The sequence below is a fragment of the Blennius ocellaris genome, assembly GCF_963422515.1.
Source record: "Blennius ocellaris genome assembly, chromosome: 16".
Taxonomy (NCBI): domain Eukaryota; kingdom Metazoa; phylum Chordata; class Actinopteri; order Blenniiformes; family Blenniidae; genus Blennius; species Blennius ocellaris.
In genome coordinates, this window is record NC_137665.1 from 11653640 (window position 1) to 11667133 (window position 13494).

Consider the following 13494-nt stretch of genomic DNA (forward strand, 5'->3'; position numbering starts at 1 on the left):
TCTGACCTGCAGTGCCCACAGCGGTAGAGGTCTATCAACCCAGATGATCAGTTTCCTGCAGAGTGGAAGAAAGGGGAATGATATTAAATGGGGGTGAGAAGTGTGGCAAAGAAATATAAAACTCAGCAAGATATCCAAGTATTTCATCTCCATCGTATTGACTAAGCAGGCACCGTGAATACAACTCATGTCACTTCGCCAATTTAATTTTTGTGGTCTACAGTGGAAAACACCACTGTCAGTGTGACTGTAATGTAAGAGAAAAACCAAAATCACACAGTGAAATGGAAATTTACAGCCTGATTGTGGAAGAAAGACTGTTTTATCTTTTCCTTGTTTTTCTTGTCCAAAGACACCGTGGGGCTCGCCGTGGCCGTTTGCCATGAGTCCTATCAACAGTGTCGTTACAAGTCTGCTGCCTGGAGAAGGAAGGAGGCAGTCCGCTCTGAGCTCACTGTCAGGCTCCTTATTCATTTGGAGCCAGAGCTTAGCCGGTGTCATCGGCAGCCAATTAGATCAATAGGTCCTTGAGCAGAATACATGGCCTGGCCTCGGGGCCCTGGTCATTTTCTGGTTTCTCTCCTTTTCTCTCCCTCATTCAGTTGCTGTATATTACGTAATTTATCTCCACTAGATCGCTGTTGATTAGGCTACACGGGCACTACGTACATATTATGTTGACAGTTAATCCATATAGTTGGGTTGTGACAAATGAACGTGTATCTGTACTGCCTAATATCAACAACTGTGAATTGCATCAGTGAAGTGAGGTTGTGCTAATTGCATTACACATTTCTGACCAGCGAGCCGGGGTCAGGCATGCCAGTGCTCCCAGGTGTGTGGTTTCATGGTCCATGTCTGCAGGCACAACAGATCCCTCCTAATTAGATGCTCGCATGCTTACCAGTCAAACTCGCTCCAGGGACGGGATGTTGTGTTTGCTTTGGTGCAGTTCACTCCGCTGACGCTGCAGGAGAGGAAACAAACCCCCACAAAAAACAGCAGTGACTACACCTTCCTTGTTGAACACCTCTCACCAAAACTAGAAAAAAAAAAAAAAAATCATTGCTCAGCTTAAATGTCAGTTGACTTTCCTTATTGCATCTCCAGCATTTTCTTTTCTCCGACTATAATCTTACATCCGGTTCTTTCAAAAAGGACACTATGCACACTGTTATCTATTGACCTGCTGCTCTTGTTTCTGCTATCTAGCCATCACACTCGCCGACACTTTGTTTCACCTCATTAAGCCCCCGTTATGGCCCCGTTCTCTCACCAGTCCTGTCTTCCCTCTTGCGGGTTGTCCAACAGGACTCTGACGATGTAGAGGAGACAGCTCAGCACTTTCAGAGCAAAGTTAAACATACGCACTCGTAGACCTGAAATTCAAGAATTCAAGTTGTTACAGTGTGAAAGATGAGGAGCTGAAATCTTCTTTTTTTAAAAAAAGGACCAGTGTGTTGGATTCAGGAGATCTATTCGCAGGATTGTTTGTATAACTTTATACTCGGCAAAGGCGATTCTGTTTTTGTTGTCTGGGATATTCAGGTCAACATATAGAAAAAAAAAACTAAACTATTTTATGTTATGCAGACAGAAACATGAAATTAAATTCAGGCTTAACATCACCCATTCATTCTAATTCGAGATCACTGCCACCAGAGTCTCTATAGAAGATGTGGTAAGAGGATCATTTTTAGCTGCTCACAAGCTCACTCCGAGATTACAAAAAAAGATCCTTGCACAATGGTCCTCTATTAATGTCAATGCTGCTAATACATTACTGTAAGGTAAGCTCTGGAGGTTTCCTTTAAGCAGTGTCGTGTGAGTCAGACACAAATTAAACTACAGTTAAACTACAATGGAAACATGGCACATGTGGAAAAATGATTTAGCTTAGAGGAATGAAGAATGAACAGCACATGACACTTGGATAAATGCAGCTAAAAAAAACAAAAAGTGGCGCTGGTTGGTTTATTCTAATTTCAATTATAAACGGATGAGTGTGGCTGTTTGTTGTTGTTTTTATCCTGCAGCTAAAAGCAATTCTTGTACTATGCAATATATTTCATTAATGTTTTTTTTTCAGGAACGATTAAAAACAACCTTGTGCAAGTGGAGTAATGGGAACCCATCAGCCATAATATTAGGACCATCTGTCAAAAATTGAATAGATCCAGCTTTGGTTGTTGTAATCACATTGGAATATTTTGTCATTGTTTGAGATGAAGATGATGATGATGAATTCAGCAGCACTGCAGACTTTCACATCTGTCCTTCTTTTGTTGAGCAGCTGGTGTAAACTTCTCTGGGGGAAGGGGGAGTGATGGTTATGCTTTGTGCTCTGCCACCCTCACCACCTGCTGCAGGTCCTTCTTGTTCTTCTATACATTTGTTGAACCGCACAGTGCAGCAGTAAGCCAAGAGCTTCAAAACAGTCCTCACCCATTGATACCCGGACTCCTCCACCCCTCTATCAGAACCAGCATTGACCTCCAAGTGGCTCAGCTGTTGCATCAGAGCATAAAGCCCAGCCTTCACTCCCCACATGCATCAATGATCTATAACTCCACATGACCCTGTTACCAGTGTATAGCTTTTCTTATCAAGGATCACTTTCAACAGCGACTGAACAATGGAAGCCAGGAACAACTCAGTATCGCACCAGTGTAGAGATGCTCTGACCCAACTGTCGAGAATCACAGTCAAACTCACTCAAATCTTTATACTTGTCCAATTTCCTACTTCTAACAGATCAACTTTGAGGACACAATGTTTACTTGTTGCCACACAGTGTCCCGCCAGCAGCTTTCAGGACGAAGGGATAAACTGAGCTTGACAAGTCAGTGGTCCTACTGTTACGACTGAAAGGTATATATGAATATATATGAGATCGAAAAATAAATCCAGTCATTGTTAAAATGGTCATAGAGATGTACAAAAGTGTCAAGCAGATTCAACAAAGTGAATAACAAACTGCTGAGGCGACTGACAGAAACAAACACAGACAGACAGAGAAGCTGCAGACAGAAAAGGTGTGGACCCCAAGTTTGTGGGTAACTCACTGGATCTTTGGTTTTTGATGAAGAACAGCTTGAGGCGCTCCTTGAAAGTGTTTTCATTGACGTAGAACTCTACCTGCACCCTAAGAGAAGGTGGAACAGATGGACAAGCGTCAACAAGTGAGAGCTCAGGATAGGGAGCGAAGGAGGAACAAGTACACAGGTGGTGCTTCAGGTGACCGTGGAGATAAAATACTTCATTTAAAGAGTTTGGTGTCAAGGAGCAAGAAGGGAGGAAGCAAGCGGAGGGCAGTGAGAAAAAACAAAAGTTACAAAAATAAGGATACCGGGTGAAATTGATAAAATTGTCAACAGAAAGAGCTATAATGATTATTTGAACAAAGGAAAGTATGGGAATAATACAGCGGGGCTGGTTGCATTAAATACTAATGGGTTTTGGAGGAAATGGTGTTCCTGCTTGTCGGCCTGCCCATAGGCCCAGACAGCTGCAGTCAGTCTCGTTATCTCCACTGATTAAATATAGAGCAACAAATTACTTCCCTGTGATGTTTCTGCTGAACATGGGAAACCATAATTACTGCTCCTTCTCCCTTCCCATTTGGGCACCCTTCTGTTTGAGGGGCGCACACACACACACTCACACACACCTGGACTGTACACACACTGGCCACAAAAGACACACCCGCAACCAGGTCATTAGAATTATGAGAGCATTCACATGGCCCTCTGACATGGATCCTCGTGGAGAGATATGATGAAAACTGACAAGAGAAACTCTTCAGACAGCTCTTACACAAGTACAGACACATAATCAGACAGACCGTAGGTTACTGTTTTCCTGTCTGACCACCTCAGGGGAGACTTCTCAGTAGTCCTCCTTTCATCCTATGGAGGAAAGTGTGAGTGACTCATGTTGAGGATAAAAAAAAAGAGAGAGAAAGAGCCAGGCCCGGCACGCCGTTAGACTTCTCCCACCACACAGACAGATGAAAGGGAAGCAGAACAACTGCAATCTATTGTCCTGTCTGCAGGGTGAGGAAGAGGTGACGGTGGTGATGGTGGTGGTGGTGGTGGTGGTGGTGGTGATGATGGGTCTTCCCAGGGTTCCAGAGAACCCTACATGGTCAAACATACACCAAATAAAACCAAATGTGCACACCTTACAAGCAGCTATTGGGGGAGGATGGGTGTGTGTGCGTGTGTGTGTGTGTTCCAATGTTACTATGGTAACACAGGATTCATTTTCCTTTCTCTCTCTCTATCTCTCTCTCTCTCTCTCTCACACACATGAACAGATGTGAGCAAACATATACTTGTGAAGTACGTTCAGCCTCAGGGGCCGATAGCCCCACTGCAAGTTGTCAATGGCTCCATTTGCACTCAGCAGATTGCTGATAGCGTGCTTTCGCTCCCCCAGTGACAAAACAGAAGAATGTACCGATATGGACAGATCCCCAGACTCAAATAAAGCTCAGGAGGCATGTTATCATACCTTATGGTTGAGAAAATGTATTTGGAAAATTAACTATGAAGATAAAACATGAGGATTTATAAACTGCATCCGTTCATCTCCAATGCCCACTATGTCTGTTAGGGTCATGGACACTGAGCAAAGTGCAGGGTGCAGGGTGCAGTCTGAATGAGTTCCCAATCCATCACACAGTGAACACTGAGAGAAACTTATGCACACACATAACTGCCAATGCAGAATCACAAACTGTGGATAGAAGCTCGTATACCCAAAGAAATCCTAAGAAGCCACTGGAACAATGGCAGCATGTTTATCTCTTCTCCAACAACAAGCCCTTCTATAAAACAACAGATAAAATAACTATCAGAATGCATCAGATTGGAAAGGGTAACTTGCATTGCCAAAGGAAAAATGGAAGAATTTGTACAACTATGGGAATCATATCTGAACGTGATAGCATCTATAAACTAGAAACATGGGATTGAAAAGATTGTTGTTTTCTTTCTTCTCATTGTTACTGTAATGTGTATGTTACCTAGTTATGTGTGTACATAGATGTGTCATTTGGTGCAGGTTTATCAGGTGTGAATGGGTAAGTTTATGGGTTTTGTGTTTTGAGTTATGTTTTGTTTTCACCTGTAGTATGAAACTTAAAAAACACAAAAAAAAATATTGGGGAAAAAAACAACCCAACAATGAGCCAACAGTGTTCATCTCGGCAACATGTGCCAACTCACTTATTCCCTGATTAATGGTAACATCTTTATCTCACACGCTAGTTTAGCTTTGGTCTGCATTTTGACGGGAGACTATCAAGAAATCTAGTTGCATTTTGGTGCACCTGCAGTTTTTAAACACGTTAATATAAATGGTTTTCTCTGTGTAATCTATTTTCTCTCACAGTCCAATAAGATGCATTTTGGGTTAATTCAGTGGCTCTAAATTGTGTGTTGGCGTGAGTGTGGGCGTCTGTGAGGGATTAGCCTGGGATCTTTGTTAGCTTTGTTAGCGGGGGATCACCATCCTTGAATTTGTTACAGAGGTATACAAGATGGATAGCTCCAAAGGAAGTAAACTTCTTAATCACTTATGAAGCCTACCTGCTTAAAATGAAACATCTATATTATGATCTCAGGATTACGAAAGAGCAGTAAATCCCCTTTCCCACAAGCCATGAGGAAAATATACAAGCGATATCTAACAATGCTGTGTCCCTTTGAGTTAATGAGCTCTTTTTCAAACATTGCCATCAGTCATCGCACTGTGACATATGACCATGACTGTGTTTTTGTCTCTCTGGTGCTAAATATACGGTTTCTTATTGCCTCTTTGTTATTGCCTCTCGACACTTTAGGATACAATCTTAAATCCTGCCTTCTCTGTGTTTCTTCATTCACCAAAGCCCTCGAAGGCTCTTCAAGCTCTGTGAAAAAAAAAAGCAGCGATATCCTCTCAGGAGTGGAGAATAATTTCAGAGGTCATTTTGCCCTGGATGTGTATCTCTAAGCAGGAGCTGTTCCACTTGAGTGTACAACAGTGGATGAAGAGTAAAGTGGAAATATAGCCCAATAAATGGTTGAGGTGCAGGAACGATCGAGAGCCAAGATCTTTAATCTGAGGGGAGGATGGAGAAGGAAAACACATTAGGAACTCATGGAGATCATAATTTCAAAACAAAAGACACACAAGCACATCTTAGTGGCACCCCAGGGCAATGTCTTATAGCAGCCCTGGAAGGCCCACTGAGGAGCACAACAACAATAAATTGTTAGATGATTGAAAAATAGCTTTGAGTCACTGGCGAGGAGAAACATATGCTGCTGAATTAAGGAACTACCGTTGCACTAAACCATGTATAACTCTCTTTGAAAGACAAATCCCCAAAGCCCTTCTCAACTATTTCGTCCAATTTGCATGTTTCATAAAACGTGCTTTTTATGCAGGTTTGTGCTAAATAAACTCGTAAAAAGGCGATGGGCAAAAATGGGAAGTTATTCCAATAATAGATTTAAGTATGAGAATACAAAACACAAATATAATGTTAAAAATAATAAAGGCAGAGTAAAACCTTTATAAACACAATGATTACAAAATAATTTCAATTGCATACATAATTGCCAAATCGATAAGGAAGTCAAACGTGGCAAGTAAAAACAAAAATAATACAATTGGAAATTATAGTTAAACATACATAGAAATGACACATTGTGAAGGGAACAGTAAATATAAAATGGTGAAATGGAAACCAAAGATCTTGATGAGAGGTAGGATGACTGTCTTTCTGTTTCTGGTCATTCTCACAGTGAATGTGACTCCCACCTCTGCCCCCCCCCCCCCCCCCCCCCCCCCCCACCCTCCACACGCTGCACGTGAAGGCCGGCGGGAGGCAACTAGATGGGAGAGAGAGCGAGAGAGAGAGAGAGAGAGAGGAGAGAGAGAGAGAGAGAGAGAGAGAGAGAGAGAGAGAGAGAGAGAGAGAGATGTAGATAAACACACACAGACAGATGGACAGACATACAGGAGGGGGCATGCGGAGGAGGGTCTTTAAGAGCTGAAGCTCGTTCTCCTGCTGCTTCCACCCATGCCTGCGCTCCATAATGACACAGCACTGGCCATCTAATGACACAGTGGAAGAGACTAAAGTAACCCGAATCGAAGCCTGCACAGCAACACAACACTGGCTCATCACAACCTCTACCCTCAGAATAGTAGTCACACCAGCGAAGCAAAAATAAATGAGGCAATTTAGAGGAAAAGAGGAAACTTCTATCAGTTGCATCAACTTTATTCCGTTTGACTAATAAAAAGCAAAGTCAGAATGTGGAGCATCCTCTTGAGAAAGAAATCTATTTTAAGTGTTGAAGTGTTAAATAAAGATATGGATGATGAATGCCAAAGAGAATAGAAACACAGTATTGGTTGATTATACATATCGAAATAACTGATAATAAAAATCTGGAATAATCAATTTTTGTGTAGAAAAATTGAAAATGCAGCATGATACAAACTCAAAATACAAATCAGAGCCTTGCAAGAACTTTAGACTGATGAGAAATGAGAGATGAGATGAATTTATGGGAAATTCAGTCATCGCAGAAGCTCCATGTCACACAAAATAAGAATATTAAAGAATAATAGATATGAGTAAATTATGAATATTTAAAAAAAGACAGAGACAAGAATTTGCAAGAAAACACATTTCATTATTCACAAGAAAAAATAATAACTAACAAACGACTTAAAGAAAACATTCCCTTACCTCCTTTTAGGAAAGCCTCATAAATTCATTCCAGTATTCCAAAATTCACATTGATCTTAAAATGTTCAACTCAAACTGCTTTGCTATAAATATAAGATCAATCAAACACATTGAGCCCCATCTGTTCTGTCCTGACTCTCGTCACCCTCCGAGATGGAGCGTTGCCACTTCTTTTGTTAATTGTGAACTTATCGATCAAAGTTAAAACACTCAAAATGTAAGACTGTGAACTCAGTTTATTAGACGACAGATGACAAGACACGGTCGCAGAGACCTGCTGAAGGTAAAAGCGCGGAATCGGGTGATTTAAGTGACCGGATGGATAATGCCAGACAGGCCTGCGAATTGCAAAATAACTGCGGAAGTACAGCGATTTTTTTTCCCATACAACCGTCACTGGAAAAATGCTAAAATCCATTGTTGGTGTCAGCGGATGGAGGGGATGTGAAGGCAGGTGGCAAGGTGACACTTTACATGATCCTTCACATTCACCCATTCACTCACACACCAGTGTTGTCGGCTGCACTGCAATATGTTCACGAGGAGCAATGTGTGTAACAACAAATAATGTAATAATGGCCAATAATGTAATAATTTGGCTGCTTCAATGTATTGCAGCCCCTAACATAATAACTTGCCAATAGTGAAATAACACATTTGATCCATCATCAGTAATTGCTACCAATAATGTAATAATACTTTTATTACTGTATTTCCTGGCACTAATTTGCACGTTTTGCTGATGAAAAACAGGTATAGTTGTCATAGTCATTATTACATTACTGGCACGTTATGACTTTATCAGCTTTATTACATTCAGTATGAGTGACAGTATTACATTATTGGTTGTTACAAGATGAGTTTGAGAAGGACAAGGTGAGGTGGATTGACCCTCCGATCTTGGGATTAGAAGGAGGCCCGCTCTCCCTACTGAGCCACAGCCGCCCCAGTAACTCAAACTACCACTCATAACACGCATAATAGAAACTGTAGACAAACAACAGATTGCGCCAACAGTAGCTGAGACCGCCTGAGCTGACAGGTTTCTTTAACATGATGATGAGTACTCCCAGTCACAAAATCCCAGTCTAATGAAGCAACTTCACATTCATCATGAAGGCGCTCCCTACAAGACATGTGCGTTTTGTCAATATGGAACAAGATCTTTGTTGACACCTGTCACATGAAAATGAAGACAGTTACAAAACACACTGGCTGTCGTGAGGTTACTGTTATCGTAACCTTTTCAGCTGGTTGAGCTTATGAGCATATCACAAAGATTGAGGTCTGCCACCCCGCGGAGGAACCTCATTTCAGCCACTTGTAGCTGCCCTCTAATTCTTTTCGGTCATAACCCAAAGTTCACGGCTATAGGTGACAGTGGGGATGTATACAGACTGATCGGCAAACACAGAGGTTCGCCTTACAGCTCATCTCCCTCTTCACAAAACGACCGTCCATTGCAGTGAACTTATTATTGCAGCAGCCTGTCCGAATCAGCAGTCAGCCTCACCATCAGCGACCATTTCCGCATAAATAATGATAGTGAAAAACAGGTTTGCTCATCTTTACACCCGTTTCGCTGTGTGAGACAGCAGCGTACCAATAGCCTACATGCAAAGAGGACCAATCGTTCGCCACTTTATCAGGCTGCTTTTAATGAGGCAGTTATTGAATTCAATTTGGCCATCATAACATCTGGCGGACTTCTTTGATCAGACCAAAATTTTAATTGTGTGTAGCCTGGATCTGAATCTGCAGCCTTTGTTATTGGTGCGGAGCGGAGTGGCGCACTCCACTCTATCGTCTGTGGCTTTTCATTCAGTCTGCCAGGCAAATAAAGGTGTTACATCCATTTCAAAAAGAGATGACGACTGTAAACAATGAAATGAGTAAAACCTTGACATGGATTTACGCTGCCCTTTCAATGGCTCGAGCCTCTGCAGCCCAGTGCTTGATGAAGCAGGTATAGTGGACATATGGAGGAAATTATGAATACTGAACGCAGTCGAAGGAGGTTTGGCATTAAGGAGATCGGGTCATATCTGTTGACCTATCAAACACAACCTATAATAGAGATTTATATCCTTTCAAGCAACAAAAGGAATGAATGGAATAAATGTAAACATATCATAACTGAGCTATTCAATGTAATAGCTTGTTCGATCTTAAACGTGATTGGAAGGATTTATGTATTAATCTGATTTACAGTTGTTGAATTTCAATAAAGTGATTTTATACAATGATAGAGAAACAATGAAAACCTCCTCAATTCCCTGGCTTTGGATGAATGGATGAATGTGAGATTCCTCACGACAAAACGTAAAAAGACAAGGATGTACCGAAACAATATGCACAGAGTATAATGAAGAATGGAGGAAATCCAGCAGGATGACAAGAGGTAAGTAAATTGCCCGTCACCCTGGGGCTCTTGTAATAACTTAAGAGAGGCAAGGTGTACTCTGCTTCATTCAACCAATGGCCGACAGGACAGCTTGTCCCTGACCCAGATACACAACCATTAGACAGTGTTGATGGCAGGTGGAAAAGGATAAAGGAGAAGAAGAAATGAGATTGTGTGTACATATCCCAGCAAAAGAGAAATAAATTTCTAGTGATAAAAGCACAGCACTCTCCTCTTAAAACTTACAATACAAGAGTTCATGCTGACAAATCAGTGTGACAAAATGTTATATTCTTTTGATACTGTTTCTGAAAACCATTTTAACACTTAGAAGAAACAAGCCAGTGATTTCATAATACTCCTATTATATCTGGGGTCTCGAAGAAGTCTATTCTTCTTCTTGCTTCTCTATCTGTGTTTAATGAAGGGGAAAAGATTCAGTCTATTCTATGACCTATTATCATTCATATATGCCTTTTTTCCTCAGAGTCTAATGATAACTCTCCTTCTCTCTGACCTGCATGAGACGCAGCAGGAAAGAAGCAGCTTCCGTTCCAAGAAATACGTCATTTATTCCGCAGTATATTGACCATATGAAGGACTGCAATGTCGCCTTCTCACTGAACCATCTTCTAAACAAGCCCTGGGTTCCCATGGATTAAAACTTTCCATGCATCGTCAGTGGAAGTGCTCTACCACAGCTGTCTGATGTCACCCACTTTGCCTCACCCTTTCCCGAGACGAGACATGAGAGTCGTACTCTCTATGTAACTGAAGTTGGAAAATGCACATTTCTCGCACTCAGTTACAGCGTCTTCAAATATTGAATTCAACAAAAGTCCCACATGAGATTATCACTTACTTGTGTTCTCCAGAAAAGCAGAGAATTCAACCCCCCCCCCCCCCCCCCCCCCGTGAGTGAAACAAAATATGGCTCGATATAATACACGACCGTATTAAAAGTCATGTGATGACATCTTATCTTACCGTCCCTTAAGATTAGATGAGCCCCAGACATGCAGAGACATTTAGCATCTGATTAAATCATCGTGAGATGCAAATCTGCCTCACGGTGATCTTCAAATACCTCGTCTGAGGCTCATGTGTGGTGAAACACAAGAGAGGAATCAACTATATTGCCTGTCCTTGGGGTCTCTGGGGTTTTATGGATTTGAAAGGCAACTCCTGTGGCGTATTAGGCTAACACAGTTTGGGAATAAGGGAGCCGCAATCAGCAAACAACTGTGTTTGTGATCCCCTAAAACAGCAGCAGCACAGCAGCACATTGCCCCCACTATGGTGCATCTGGGCCTTTCAGCCACATCGAACCCAATAAGAGCCCAAAAGTGGTGAGACACATGCCAGTCAGCCTCACGGCTGTGTTAGTATGCACAGCGGGGGGGGCTCTTAAGTGTTGACAGTGCTCATCTCAAACTGAAAGGCCGGCTGTGGAATTCAATGTCCAGCTTGTTAATGCCCCATGGCAGAAAAAAAAAAAAAAAAGATGATGACTATCAGAAGTAAACCTTTCACTGACCTTCTTCTTTCTAAGTAGCCGTACAAAAATCCTAAACTAATAAACATAAACCATAGGTCATCTTTAACCCAAATTTGCACGGGAAGCTTGCATAATATTCATGAACACACGACCTTACATGAGGTATAATTGTGATTCCGCACCAATATCGCTCATTCAGATTTTCTGCTGTGTGTTCTCTGTACTCCACGCAGTGTTAACACAAAGTGAGCAAGCGGCAAAGATTCGTCTTCCAATCTGCCTCCATGGCCTCTCATTTGTTCTGAAAAAAAAAATAAAAAAAGACCTTTCTTTAATGTTAAGCCCTACTAGCACCCTTGCATCTTTTGCTAGTTTTAATTAGGGTGTCCTTTTTGGGAGATTTTTCTTTTTAATTAATAGGGAGAGACATTTATTAGATGTTGATGCTTTGGTTTTGTCAGGCCACCACAACTCGAACCCCAAGCTTTCCGTTATGCAGAACCCCTCCAATTAATTTTCCAACTGCTTAGTTTTAAGTTGACTTTCCTCAAGCTGTTTACTGAAAGTAGTCTGTAAGAGACACACGAGCGACGCGCCAGCTCTGCCTTTGTTGCGTTCTGACAAACACAACTTTTCCTCAGACCTTGTGTTGCTGGTAACCGCATTTCTTCTGTCTTCTACATGGAAAACACATTGTAAATTTCTCCGTCTGTGAGACTATTAAAGGATAATCCTATTTCTGGACAATGAAAAGCTTTCTAGACTGTCAAATGAAGAAACTCAGATGAGCTCCAGGAGCTTCAATAAAGGACTGTGGCATCCACCTCTCTGCCAAGTCACTGCATAGTAAAGCGAACTGGCTTGAATATTGGCAATATTGATGGATCATGCTCTACACTGGCCTCACTAGATTAAGACATGACAGGAAGAATTAAGAGAGAGGGAAGGGGAACAGGAGAGACGAAGAGAGAGAGGAGCCTGAGACGGAGGTTGAGCGAGAGAAGACGTAGAGGCGACAGCCAATAAGAGATTGTTTTAAGGACAAAGGGTTGTTATCTGTATGGCAATGCTGGACTAAAAGCTCCCCCTGAACCAGTCTATTGTGGATCATTGGAGATGCTCTTGTGTTTGGGTTTCCCTTTTAACAAATTAGTCACATAAGTGGGGCTGCAAGGGAAATCGTGTGTGTGTGTGTGTGTGTGTGTGTGTGTGTGTGTGTGTGTGTGTGTGTGTGTGTGTGTGTGTGTGTGTGTGTGTGTGTGTGTGTGCGTGTGTTATCGGTGGTTATGACCACACTACCAAGTCCAAGGAAAATTGCATTTTGCTCTGCAAAGGGGGAACATAGTAAAAGGCACACTGTGTTTGAAAATGTCAACTTTGAACTGTCAAAATGTAAATATTAATCTTTCGGGGCTTACTGTAAATTAGAATGTTGCAAAAATATCAGATTTGTTTTTCGTTTATGATCACTGAGCTATTTTGACTGGCAAAGTTGTTAACAGGCAGCAAAAGAGCTTAATTTTTTTATTGTTTAGTCATTTGGCTTTTCTTCAAAACAGAAGCGTTGTGCTCTTCCAGAAAACACAAATGGTGTTAATGTAAACAGAATGGACGCATTACAATGTTCCTCGCTGTGGCTAATACGTTTCTGAAGAGAAGAAAAACTTGCATCCATTTATTATCTCTACCACTTTCTCAAACGAAGGTTGAGCAGACGAGGCCAGCTACGCACAGGGAGAACATGCAAAGTCTATACAGAGAAGACGAAAGCCCCAAACCAGGAATAGCTCAACCTGCAACACCACAGTACGACTCCTTAGAGCCACCCCTTCACTTAAT

General features: G+C 41.8%; 1 protein-coding gene across 1 annotated transcript in view; it reads right to left on the reverse strand.

Moving 5' to 3' along the window:
• The window catches only part of kcnt2b (potassium sodium-activated channel subfamily T member 2b), a gene marked incomplete at both ends in the record, with an annotated part of 47458 nt that overhangs the window by 31321 nt on the left and 2643 nt on the right, over positions 1–13494 (reverse strand). Inside the window, 3 exons of the mRNA XM_080511953.1 lie at positions 7–55; positions 1277–1379; positions 3066–3145. Of these exons, the coding sequence (XP_080368079.1) occupies positions 7–55; positions 1277–1379; positions 3066–3145 (232 nt within the window). The remainder of the gene's footprint in view (positions 1–6; positions 56–1276; positions 1380–3065; positions 3146–13494) is intronic.